General features: G+C 43.5%; 1 protein-coding gene across 1 annotated transcript in view; it reads left to right on the top strand.

The window, feature by feature from the left end:
• The first annotated feature begins 845 nt into the window (after nucleotides 1-845).
• myo10l3 (myosin X, like 3) overlaps nucleotides 846-13975 on the top strand; it is a 36726-nt gene continuing 23596 nt past the window's right edge. The window contains exons 1-4 of the mRNA XM_088382927.1: nucleotides 846-1005; nucleotides 2269-2462; nucleotides 3012-3153; nucleotides 10846-10944. Coding sequence (XP_088239053.1) covers nucleotides 3133-3153; nucleotides 10846-10944 — 120 coding nt within the window. The 5' untranslated portion in view covers nucleotides 846-1005; nucleotides 2269-2462; nucleotides 3012-3132. The remainder of the gene's footprint in view (nucleotides 1006-2268; nucleotides 2463-3011; nucleotides 3154-10845; nucleotides 10945-13975) is intronic.

Below are 13975 nucleotides of genomic sequence, written 5' to 3'. Positions count from 1 at the left end.
AAGGACTCGGCCAAAGATGATCGCCAAGGCGGAAAGACGGGATGGAAGAAAACAGCCCCCACACACACCGAATCGCCCATAACCAGCACCCACTCCCATGGCGAACTTGCCCCACCCCAAAGACTCATCACCCATCAATTTCGGCCCACAATGTGCTACTGAATATAAGCTGATCAAAGAACCTTGAACATTGCCTTTTCTGAATGGAGACTTTCTGCTCTTGAAGGGCCCAGCGCTGTATTGTACTTTCCTAAAAACAGAGCTTTCTGAACAAGAATTGTGATTGAACTCATCCAACCTGTGTAAGTCTAATTTGTGCTTCAGTGTCTTAGCATTTTCCTAAATCTGAAGAAATCAAACGAGCACGCAGTGAGTAAATTGGATAACAGGTGATTGGCAATGGCTTTTGCCGTGAGGCGCAGATAACGCGCTCCCTAAATTGTGGACAAAATCCAACAGTACTTTTAAAACCTTGAAAGTCCGGTTTCTGATGGAAGCCTGGGCTTAAATTTCCCATTTAGCAAGCCATTTTTAAAACAATATGATTAATTGTGACAATGTACTAGTTGAAAAAAAGAAAGAAACAAATAAACAAAACAAACATTCTGCCAATTTGTCAAATCAAGGCAATGCCAGAAGAAAGTCTTAACATGACGTCATCAAAAAACGTGACCACTGTTAACTCCAGGGGAGGGGAGCAAGTGAGTGAAAAATGCCAGAGAGCCGATTTTTATTTTGAACGCTAGAAGGAAGCATTGCCCTTCTAGAACTGATTTCATCATGAACTGACGGGTTCAATCAGCAAGAACAAACGCTTGGTTGCGCTGTTTAAACATTGATTGGCAAAGAGCGATGTAAAGCGATGTGCTCTTTTAAGGCTCTGTGTAACGAACTGCGGAAAAATCAATCCCAAATCAAATTCCCACAGCAATTCGAAACGAAACACAAGCAAACAGATGAGATTACCGGGTACACCTGGAGTATGCGGTAACCAGGTAAAACCAGGTAAAACTAAACTTAATCCAAACACATCTATTATTTTTTCCATCAAAAACAATGGCGTCCACCTCTCGGACAAACTTGCTTTGCTGATCTTTTGGGTCGTCTTTGTCGTTTGTAATGCTTATCTGGAAATCTGACCTGCTGGTGATTCACATGCTTGAATCATCTGGAATGAGATGGCGCGTTGTAAACCCCCCCCCCCCCCCCCCCCCCCCCGCAGGTCTCGCTATCAGTCTGGAGTGCAGGATCAAGAATGTTGAATTGAAATTCTCCCGTGTTTACTCAGGCCTCTGAATGGGCTCTGAGTCACTGCTGTGCCACTTAGGTTATTAGCCTCAAAATCCACGTGAGACACAATTAACAAAAGCATAACTTCCACTGGCATGTTCTGGATTCTCACGATATGTCTCGTTTAAATCTGTTTAAATAAGTTTTGCGAGTATTCCTGGTCGGGAATTCGAATTGCCGTGCCACTACGGACGCAGAATAAACAAACAGGATGTGGACAGCGTGTGGAGGCATGAGAAAAGCGCTGGTAAGAAGGTTTGCCATGAAAGCTCGCGTTAAAGATTTGTTGTAAAGTCTGACCGCTTCCTCGACGTTAGTGCTATAACACAAACACAATGACGTAATATTTCATTTTTTATGATAAATCTTATATTTACACTTTTTGCTTCTTTGTGTCCGGTAAAAATCAAAACAGCACAAGCGATACCTCTGAAGGGAAAATCAATCTCATTATTATTGATATGCATCACATTATTAGACATTACATGTCAAATGACATCACCTTGTTATGATTCCCAAAGGAAATCATGTAAAGTGAGGCGCCCGGTGACATCACAAATGACAGGAAAAGGCCAAAGGAAGAAAAAAAAACCACAAGAGAAATTCTAATGCTTAAAATTAGTTTTGGAAATTGATAAATTGCACAGGTCAAGTTAGAAAAAAAAAAGTGTAATGTGTATTAGCTGCAGCTTTGTTAGTCCCCCACTGCTGCATTCAAGCATTAATTATTGAAGGGAGCAGTTGATCAATGACCATAGCTGTTCAATAGTCTCCCGTCAGCACACGCTGCACGTTTTATTCAATCAATCCAGTTAATTGATCTGATCTGGTTAGTAGCTGCAGGCAATAATTCTAAAGAGCTATTCGCATTGCTGCTCACGCCACACGTCTGCTGTTTTTCTTCAGTGCATTGTGTCACATTAGTCGTTTTATTTTCGTTCGGGAGACAGTGAATTGATTGTGAAACGATCTCCACAGGCTTCCATCAGCTGTCTTTTTGCTTGAGGTTTGGCTGCTGGCGACTCTGCTCGTGGCCGCTTGCCACAAATGGACCTCAATGCGGTACCGCCAGGAAGCGGCCGCAGCAGTCCTCTACATCTGCATGCCTCCATGTTTATCTCAGTGGAAAATACTTTTTTTTTTTTTTTACAACTACGGTGGAACTGCTTCAGGTGAATTCCCATAAATCGCACCATTAAAGTCTTTAATGAGAAAATAAATGTCTAAATTGGACGTGCCATAGAGAAGTGTTGATAACGAAAGGGAAAACAAAATCAAGCTGCGGGCGTGTCCGCAAGTGAAACCACACCCAGCTCAACTGTCAACTGTCAAACACACTTCTACGGATTGTAATAATGGAGTGACCTCCTTTCTTAAATTTAAAAACGCCCACAAAAAATACACTCCTGCCTTTGTTCCTCTCCCAAATAAAGAGGGGAAGCGTGCACACTTCCTCGGCTCCCATGCCGCTGACCCATTAGGCGAGCGCTTTATATTTGAACCATCTCAGCTTCCGTACTCTCATCCTGGTTTTTCCCTGCCTGCGCCCCGCCTCTTTGCATAATATGCCGGTGGCATCCAAATGAATGGTACAACACACACATACGCACACGTACATACTTCTTTACACAAAACAACAGTAACTCTAAAACGTTCTCCAACCGGGCAAACAATACTGGAAGTTATCCGAACCGAGCTGGACATGTGTTTTTGTCACCCAGAAGCTTCGCAGCCGGCGAGGGACAGGAAGAAATTTGAAATGGAGTGAGGCTTTCCTCACGTCATCGACTGTGGTCCCCTCAAGTCAGACTACAAAGGGGCGTCAGGTCGGACCTCGTCAAAATGGATACATTCTTCATGGAGGTGAAGTTTCTCATTTCTTTACGTATTAAAAGTAATTTCTGACTTGTTGAAAAATATTTTGAAAAAAGTGACCATTTACTCAACAAAATCATTAACATATTGTCTCATTTTGTCTCGGGACAGTAATTGCGTGTTTCTATATGGTTGGGACACAAAATGTCCTCCAATTATGGCTTGTACATCCCACAACAATTCCCTTCAATTGTGCTCAAATAATCCCATTACAAACTAGCAAAGCCACGTGACAATATCAATGTACTTCATGTGTGCCACTTTTGGACTGAATCATGTTTTCCTCTTTTTGTTATTCAGTAGTTCGGAGCAGTCAGGGTTACAGTCAGTGGATACAAGTTGGCTACATGTGTCATCTATAGGGGGGTGCCGTCATTGTATAGACTCGATGGGTCACTCCGTTCTGACTCACACAAGCAGTGATGGGAATGGGATGTCTGATCCAATGTATTGTGGATTTTGACATGCCTGCCTCACTTAGGTTAGGGCTTTGGATCGCTTGTCTCAGACCTTCCTGTGTGGATTGAGTACTAAATTGCTGCTGTTTGATCCCACTTTTATTCCTTGACCCAGAACAATTAGAGTATTCACTCTCACCCCCACTTAACGGCATTCTGTCCATCCACACTGGTTGGAGTCCACACCCGCTCCACCCTGCCCTGCCTTTTAACCTCCGACTGATGATATACTGGGTGCCGATTTGTGTCTTTCAGCTCCCCGTGGAGGAAACTGAGTCTTTATAGCCTTTGTCAAGCATCCTGTCGAGTCGCTACATTCAGTTCTAAACTTGGCGAGTCCAAGGCCTTTAAAGTGGCAGCTGCCTCACACTGTGAAGCTAAGAGAAGATCTTTGCGAACCCACAAACATCCTCCTAGCAGACCCTCACATTGCAGGCTAAATTCCTTCCCCCTAAAGGTATTCCTACCCCCGACCCTTGAAATTCCCAGCCGTGCCGGCATGTCATCCCGTCCCGTGTAGAAGTGCCACGGTCTTTGGGTTACCGCCCGCATTCTTCCATCCCGAAACATTCGGTCCGGTCTGCCTTTTTTAAGATCGAGCCGTGCGGATTAAAATGCTTGCGAAGAATTTTGTTATAAAAATGGTAACTTAACGCGCTTGTCATTTGCTCCAGCTGTTGAAGCCATCTGAGATCACGGCGACTCCACCTCAGGCGAGGAAGGGAGTCAGGAAGTGAGGCGAGGATGCGAGGAAGGAAGGGAAGGAAAATAAAATGGCAGTATTGTTGCTTGGGAATTTTGAAATAATGTTTTTTAAATCTCAGACCAAACACGGGGAGTTTTTCTAGACCCCAAAATTATATTGTCGCACCATTTTATCTTTTTACTTGACCTCTTCTACAATTTTCCTGGTCAAACATATAAACAAACAATTCACAATCAAGCAACAGATCAATCATTAGATTTTTTTGAGGTTGGCTAGCTGGTGTTTACATTTCCGGCATCTGTGACCTGACCCCCGCCCTTTTATTAGCGAGCTGGTCAGAGCTGCGATAACCTCCTGCTGACTCCTTGCAGTCAGTGTTAGCTTTAGTCCTCTGCAAAATGTCATCACCCAACTCTTCTATAATTAAAGTGGCTGCGTTTGTAACGATAGAAAAGTTCATTGATGCTATTTATTAGCTTGTGATGATGGAAAGAGAGTAAACGTGCGGAGTGACACTTCAGTGTTTTCACAGCCATGGTGACTTGACCATTGAGCTTAAATACAACTGAACTCTATACTGCTATGCTAACCAAACTTTGAGAACCAATGAATAGAAAAACTGAACATAAAAACCAAGACGCTTCGGGCTGCTCTCTGATTTCAGTTGGCCCCCCCAAAAAAGTAAGGAAACTAAATTTAAAAATGTTCCTCCAGAGTATATTTGAAGAAGATCGCATCATGACCGAAACCCGTAATTATCCGCTTGAGGTTGTAACTTGCCACAGTGACATCACAATTTCAAATCCCCGTACTGCTGTGCTCGCTTACCGATTAGTCATTCTCCGTTCGATGCCCTTAAATGGGCTTTGCCGGGATGCTGCCCTGTCTCTTAACTCCCATCCTTCCTTTTCTCAGTGTGTTGAAGCTGAAAGACAAAAAAATAAAAAAATCTAGACTGATATATTCAACGTTAACCTTTAATCCATCCCTTTTCATCAATGTCAGGCCGCTGTACTGCCCTCTGCTGGCTACTCAAATTGACATCAAAGTGCCTTCGGGCTCCCATTGTCCTTTTCAGCTGACAAAAATCCAAAGCAAAGATTCTTAAAGTATAAAACCATGCACTAAAGAATCGCTGGCGAAACAGAAGAGCCTGCTTTAATAAATAGTGTGAAAGCGGATGTAGTCTTAGTTGGGTTGATTCTTAAAAAAATAAAATAAAACAGGCCAATCCTTGCTCTTCACCAGCAACAAAGGATAGATGTCCGCTAGATTTGCATGCCGTGTGTTTATCCGGGATGCTTAGCCAAAGAAAATTAAAGTCGGTATTTACCGCAACCTCGCCTGGCACACTAAACGACTCTTGGCCCCGACCTTGCCTGACCGACTCTATGAGCTCGTAATAAGAGTCCAACTTAAATCCCTTCTCGTGGTACAGCTTAATAATAGCCAGCCAGTGATTACTGCAGTGGATCGCCCCAGATGCCGACTTTCCCTTGGTAGCCTCGTCGTGGGTGAGACTCATGGAATATGTTGTGTCTCATCGCATTTGCCTGTGCTTTTCATCTTCCGATGATTCCGACTTAAAGGGCTAGAGACATCCCTTTTTTTTTTTTTAATTAGAACGGAATTTGATAGAATGTATAAAGTGAACACATTTGCCGCATTGGAAATTAAAAATGGACACCGATTACTAAGAATAAAGCTGAAATGAAATGCCAGTTTATCGATCGGGTCCCGCACGAAGCCAAACTGGCGGCGCCATTACTGTGACGTCACAAGTTGTACATCTGGATGTCAACAAACCCAAACAACATGGCAGATGATAGCGACAGCTCCGTTTCTAGCGGCAATATTAGCATCCTTTTATCCGATTCAGAAACCTCTTTTGACGCAGAATATGATGAATCTAGCAGTTCACTTGGGCTGAGCTGAGCACATTTTCTGAATTGTGCCCCTCCCGTCACTCTGGTTAGGTTGGCATAGTAAAAAGTGCCCTTGGGGGCTTTAGAGTGCCGAGTTGATCTCGGCACATGAAGACATGACCACCTGCAACGTTTGGTTTAGGTTTTATAAGCATTTTTAATTTTATTGCTTAAATCGCATTTTCTCGACGAGCTGAGCACGTTTTCTGAATTGTGCCTCTCCCGTCACTGTGGTTAGATTGGCATAGTAAAAAGAGTAGAGTGCCGAGTTGACCACTGCGAATGAAGAAATTAACATCTGCAGCGTTTGGTTTAGGTTTTAGGCGCATTTTTAATTTTATTTCTTAAATCGCATTTTTTCGACGAGCTGAGCACGTTTTCTGAATTGTGCCCCTCCCGTCACGCTTCGACATACTTTTCAAAGTCAAAGTCTCAAAGTCTCCTTTATTGTCAATTCCTCCGCATGTCAAGACACACAAAGAGATCGAAATTACGTTTCTCACTATCCCAGGGTGTCGAGACAGCGTTCACAACGCACATACAAGTAAACAACACAGGAAAAATAAAACAAGAAGATGAACAATAAGAGCGATAGCACGCTAGCCGCTCCCGATGCACAGCAGAGTCCGGAAAGATAAGACAGAGTTCACAACGCACATACAAGTAAACACAGGAAAAATAAAACAAGAAGATGAACAATAAGAGTGATAGCCCGCTAGCCGCTCCCGATGCACAGCAGAGTCCGGAAAGATAACAGTCAACCAGGCCACTGTGAACACGAGCACACAGCAGGCACGCACTGTCCGGTTCGTGGACCCTATCAGGCGAACTCAACCCATCTTGTCCTCCCGCGAACGAACATACGCCAGGATAATGGAAGGCACGGCTAGGCGAGCTGGGTTGGCCGCAAACTTGGCCCGACGTCTCCGCGCTGGCCCCTCTTCTCTTTTTGTTTACATTCACTGAAGCTAAACGCGTACAACTTGAGACGTCATGAGACGTCACTTCCGGCTAGCGTCTCGGTGCAGTCAAACTCGTCTGTGCGGCAAATTTAAATTATATTTTTCAGAGCAACAGCTTCCTTTTCGTTGTTTCGGCGTCAATTTATATTTACAAGCCCATAAGCTAACTAAAACCGATTTATACATATACCGGTGTCTCTAGCCCTTTAAACGGATTAGAGCAACATGTGGGTACCGCGTTGTAACCGACATTGTTAACCTTGCAATTTCATTTTAGGCTTCAAGTTGGGGTTAGAAGTCCTTTGTGATGACATTTGGTATCTTAAGAAATTAGCATTCACCACTAGATGGCGATGTATTTTACACACTGCCCCTTTAAAAACAATGACAATTTTTAAGAAATGAATTAAACGATTAGGGTCTCCAAAATAATCCATTCCTTCTGTCTACGTATTCTCCAAGGCATCGCGAATGACAGTCGACTTGCGCTGTCAGACTCCGATGAGGGAGGGTCCGTCCAACGGACACACCCGTGCAGATGACCTTATTTGCACGCAACTGCTTGCCAGATTGTTATTGTTTCATCAGTATGTTCATCCAATTGCTTCAAAGCAGAACAAAGTCAGATTTTTTTCGTATGAACATTTTGTGCTTACTATGTCGACTATTGTTCTATTTTAAGAGCTCGGTGGGGGGTTGCAGACAGCTTCTAAGACCCCCCGCCCCCAGCAGACTGGGGGAAGCCCTGTTCCTCGTGGGGCTCCTCCTCCTCCATTAGCTAATTTCTCATCAGCTGCCTCCTTCAACATCTTGACTTCATACAGCAGATGTTGGAGGTTGCTTTCAATCATCTGATTTGTTCAAGCAGCCTAACATTGGGCCCACCCTGGAGCCATGCTAGAAACAAAGACAGACTGATTTATTCTGGGTAATTTTCACTCGTTGGTAATTTGATGACCTGGAAGACCTTTTGCCCAGTTTTCCATCTCAGCTAAATTCCGCCTACTCGGTTAATCTCAGCTCTCACTCAGCATTCCGAAGATTTAGGTGAAATCCTGACTTCCTGCTTGACAACAAATAAACAAACCCTGCATTCTTTTCAACGACTTCAAAATAGTCTGCAGGCAATCAGTGCAAAAATTGTCATTCTGATCAAAGATAGAATACCTGACTTGTTATGAAGGCATTTAAATACAAAAAATACAAGTGTGCTTTTTGTTTCAGTTTTACTGCTTGACTTTGTCCAGTCACATGTCAGAAAGATCCAAAGAATGGAATCTGATCCCGCTATCTTGTTGATCTAACCCTACGGGGAATCGTCACATTGACTTTTTTTAATGGACACTCGTGTGCAAACCAATTTTCATGTCAGAAATATCCAAAACAAAGCAACTTATTCTGTCATCTTGGGGATGTAGCCCACTTGAGAATTCTCACGGTGGCTTTTTAATTTCACCCTTTTAGCTCCAGGCTGGATTGCACACAATGTATTTGTCCACTTTAACTCCTTACGGTCACTTTAATGCTCATTTTCAACTTGTATTGTTATGATAATACTGTCATGCTTGCTTCATACTAGCTCAGTGGTCTAGTGGTAGAGTGTTCTCCCTGAGACTGGAAGGTTGTGGATTCCAACCCCGGCTGGGTCATACCAAAGACTATAAAAATGGGACCCATTGCCTCCCTGCTTGGCACTCAGCATTAAGGGTTGGAATTGGGCGGTTAGATCACCAAATGATTCCCGAGCGCGGCACCGCTGCAGCTCACTGCTCCCCTCTCCCCCAGGGGATGGATCAAAATCACACGGGGATGGGTTAAATGCAGAGGACAAATTTCACCACACCCAGATGTGTGTGTGACGATCATTGGGACTTTAACTTAACTTAACTTCATCTTTGCTATGGAGTCAACGGCTAGCTCATTAGCATCATCGTTAACAACTATTACTCATATTTGAACTTGGTTGACTCGCTTTCTTTCTTTGTGTTGACTTTTGATCCGTTCACCCGATACTTGTGTCCGCGGGCACCTTGTGCTGTGTAAGCACTAAAATATTCAAGGCACGTTCGTTAGCACTCTCCAGATGGCTTGTTATGCTAGCTAGAAACTGTAGAAACAAAACTCTTTGGCTGAGGGACCATTTAGGCTTCGGGGACTCGGATCACTCGCGTGAAGTCGTCGTGTCCCTCCGCTTGTACCGTGACATGCAGTTTGAGGAATGCAAGGCAATCTCCAGCTGCAAACATCTGTTGAGCAGAAGCAAGTTTGCGTTTACACCCCACTTGATGATTGTCATGTTTGCAAGAAGTGGTCTTCTGTGTTTAAAACAGAAGGTCATCGAGGCCACGCTACCCTATCGACGTTGGAGGCCCGGGGCTGCTTTTGGCATGTGGCCATTGTCTCCCAGCTGGCTTCTGTTTGGGATCTTTCCACCTGGTTAACTTCCGAGCCGCTTTTGTCCCGACTTGGTGACAAGGACTCTTTATGAAGGCTGCTACAAGGGGGAGGAGTTTGGTCGGAAAGAACCATCTGTTGCAGGGATATGGCGTCAGACTGTTGTGATCACCAAACTATAAAAAAAGAAATAGTCACTCCCTTTAAAAAACAACTTGATGGTTCTACACATTTTTATTTGGTTGCCAATGTTTGGAAAATCCTGCCAAAGGGTTTGTATTCTCCTCAATGACCCAATGATTACTGTCCTGAATCCATCATCATCACAGACTCAGCGTCAAGACCCGCAAAGCCCCCCGAGCTTCCGAGAAAGCCCGTGCAAAATGTTTTTCTACCCGCAGCAATTTAGGACAATATGACCCCGTGCTTTCCAGTTACATAACAGCACCTGATTGTCTGTGGAATAAATCCCAATCATCTGGACCCCAGCGTGAAGCGGCTTGTTCCCTGAGTAGGCCAAACACGGCGAACCGGTGCCAGGCACAAACCTCGCAACTGTAATTGTGGATTTTGCGCACAATTCAGAATGAGACATCCGTTTTTTTTGTCCCCATCCCTTCGTCTCTAAGCAATTGGTTGTTTTCAGAAGTCTGACGTCATGTTTTGCCCCCGTGGATTTGAGTCGTGCACACGTGGCTGCTCCTTTTAAATAGTTAATGAGGAGGATTGATGTCTAAAAGTGGTGACCTTGTCTCGTGTTAGGTTTCCAAGTGGAATTTGTGCATATTGATCCCTTTGCTTTTTATGCTCTGTTGGACACAATTCCCTTTTGTTCTTCGGTTCCTGCATGTTTATTGGAGCTGATGAACAACAACGTTGACTATCAGGTGAAAAATGCACATTTGTTTGTGACCCCGGCAAAAAAAAAAAAGCATTGTCTTCCAATCACTGGGAGATGTTTTCCAGGTCTATAAATGCATCTTCCTTTGCGGTGAGGAAATGACAAGCGCACTTGATGATTCCTGTTACTGCACTTGGCGATCGCATTGTTAATTCATGTCTGGGAACGCCAGGAACTTAACAGTGATCTGTCTCACTGGAATCCGATCTCAAACTATCCCGGAAATTACAATGGCACTGCCAATTAGGCCTGGAATGACAAATAAATAACTTGAATTACTAAGTCAAAAAAAAAAAGGATTGATTGAAGGTGTTGATTAAAAACGATGTTCCAGGGCTCCCGTTTGTGGCTGAGACATAACGAGCAACTCCTTCCATGCACCGTCAGCTCCTGCGATGACACATCGCTGGTCCTCACTACGGACTATGGAAAGGTAAGAGGCTGTACAAAATGGCTGCCTCCTAGCGTGTATTTAGGAGGCGGGTGGAAAATTCATGTACGCGTGCTTTACGTGCGCCCGCTGCGGGATCAACACCTTTTGTGAGCCTGTGGAGAACCAGCTTATCTGTCCGTGTCTGGAGGAAATCCTGCTCTCCCCGCACTCGGAAATGGAGGGAGTGCAGTGAGGATGGATGTGAGAAATAGCTTTGAACAAAACAAAAAAAAAGTTCATGTGTGTTTTCTCCCTCCTTTTAGTCTTTGTTGTCTAGTATCCCACAGTTTTTTGGCAAAGTAACTCAAAACTATTTCTCTCCACGTGATCAAAACTTTTTGTTTCATTTCTAAACTTCAACCGGAAGTAACAAAAAATAGCCGGCAGCTCATTTTTTGGAAGAATTGTTTACAGTCTGCCAAGCTAGCATTAGCATTTTTTTCCTAAATGGGCTGACTGACGCTGTAAAGCTACTTCCTTCCATTAGCTGGTAAATTAAATTTTCCATCCTCCATTTGTGTTATTTGAGTGAACAGACTCACTAAACTGAATTTACTTTGTATAACACGCCAATTAAAATTGCTTTTGTTTCCATTAACCCTTCTCCCCCAAAGTTTGAAACCATTTAATCGCCTGTGATGGACTGAACAGAACAGTTAAAATTGCAGTCTTGTCTTTCACACTAACAACAGGAAAGTGAAAGCAGAGTTCTGAGTCAAACATCTCATTTGAGCTCCTCTGAAGTCCTGTCTCAGACTCTTTTCACACACAGGTGCTGTCAGTCAAAGCTTGTTTTGGTAAATGCATCCTGGCAGACCTTCAGGGCTGTAATAAACCATCACCAGTGGGTTGACTGGTGCTGCCGGGTGCCTAAAGTGCTCATCTTGCAGCTTCCCTAGGCGAGCACGTCTGGCCTTTAATAGCCTGACTTGGCCGCTGTCACATTAAGCGGCATATCAGCATTTGTCATTGTGTCGTAGACTCCAGCCAGAGGGATCAGGTGAGAGGATACAAAAAGCTAAGAGGTCTTGCGGTGTGTGTGTGTGTGTGTCTGTTTGTGTGTCTGTGTGTGTGTGTGTGTGTGTGTGTGTACTCATATGTCCATCTGTCTATGTGTTTTTTAATGTAGGCAGATGGTTCCAGCTAGCTGGATTAATAATAGCGTGTTTGTTATCTGGAGAGCGGCGCGCACAAAGAGTGTGTCAGTGGTCACCTACAGTAAACTAAATTTCATTTTAGATTGTTTACTTCTTTTCTACTTTAAACTTGGATTTATTCTTGGAACACACTTTGCCCAAAAATTGTACAATTTCTGACAAAAGTGGTGGTAAAAGGCCAAATTGCCAACCAAGGGTGAAATTGGGGTTTACCCCTCCTCTCTCTCGGAATATTCAGTGGCGCTGCCTGGTTGAACAAAGCAGCAGCAATAGCGGGGTGTGGTTTCACCGGGGCAGGGAACAAAAGACGACGTTTCTACGGGAAGCCATTTGAACATTTATATCCTTGATATCCAGTCCAAGATCTATGTCGTTATAGTAGAGCGCCCATTGTTCTTGCTAACAAGACAACTCAGCACTCCAGTTGAATTACTTGTCTGAATTACTTGTCTTGTCACTTTCACCCTAATTTTTAAGAAAAAAAATATATATTCAAGACCAAAACGGTTTGGGATGGTGAAACCTAAACTCCCGCTGGGTATTCTGCGATCCTCTCAGATGTTTTAAGCGGTGAAAAAAACACCCCGAGGCTTCCCAAAGCTTGTGCTGTGAAATCCGAACACAACTGCGGATCCACAACAAACGCTCGCTTGAATTCAAAGAGACACCAATTAAATTTGATTGAGTCGATCCGAAGTGTGTGTCAACGGCTATGAATAGACATTCCTCAACTTGATGTTTAGATTTGATTTGTTTTCACAGCGAAACCTGATCATATCCTCTCAGTTATTTGTTATCCGGGATTTGTTTCTTTGCTCACTCTGTGCAAAAATGTAAGAATGTAAGGAATTTTAGGAAGTGGCGGATGTGCCTTCATGAAGAGTCCATTTTGTAAGCACTGATAATCGCATCAGTCACAGACAGTAAGTGATCTGACTGAATGCTAAGTGACTCAAGTGGTACAAGGCAGCTAGCTCATCCACTCATTTGTCAGTTTGAGGTAAAAAGGGTGAAATATTTACACAAAGCTGCCTGTAAATCTGCTGGCGGGATGACATCATCACAAAATGTTGTCTTTTCCTCCCTCTTGAGGTGGTTCTCCTTCAAATCCTCCCACATGACCGATTTGTTATGGCTACTTTTGGCTTCACACACGCCCGTTCTCCAGTAACGTGCCGCCTAGAATTACTCAACCACCAGCGTGGGAGAACATATTGCACATTCGAGTTTGTGTTTTTCATACTTTCTGCATTGTGTATCACCTAAAAAAAAACCTTTGCATCATAATGACCTACATTAAAGTATAAGGGGGACCGGCTGCCACGTGTGTGCCCTCCAGTTCAAAAGGTGATTCAAATAAAAACATTATTTAAAAAAAAAAAAAAAAGACCAATTAGTGGAGCGTATGGACATATAGCAAGGCCTAACAAAATTCTTTTATTCTCTGCAAAACACAACCAATACTGGAGTATAAGGAGCTTCAAGAATAGTCTTCTGCTTATATTGTGATATACTGCCCTCTAGTGGCCAAAGCGCACACAACAGAAGGAGCAGTACAATGTCTATAAAATTCCAATCATGATGCACAAACTAATTTGTCAATTTCTATTGAACTAATTTATAGTTGTTTGTTTTTACAAAGTAAAATACTGTCCAGTGCTATTTTTTTAGTCACTGCATTTTTGGATGGTGTTTTATGAAGCTCTCCAACGCATTATTGGAGGCTAGAAATATCTCGATAGACGAATCGTTGACGAGCGCATAAACAAAGCAAAGTAGCTTCAGCCCTTATTCAAGGCAGCCGTGGCCGGTCGATATCTCGATTTATTTCCTCCTCAAAAGAACTCCCGAGAAGTTGATCGGCAATCGGCCGC

The sequence above is a fragment of the Syngnathus floridae genome, chromosome 8, assembly GCF_059516105.1.
Source record: "Syngnathus floridae isolate MCC-2025c chromosome 8, RoL_Sflo_1.0, whole genome shotgun sequence".
Lineage (NCBI taxonomy): Eukaryota > Metazoa > Chordata > Actinopteri > Syngnathiformes > Syngnathidae > Syngnathus > Syngnathus floridae.
The sequence above is the reverse complement of the archived record's forward strand: the minus strand, read 5'-3'. Positions and strand labels throughout refer to the sequence as shown.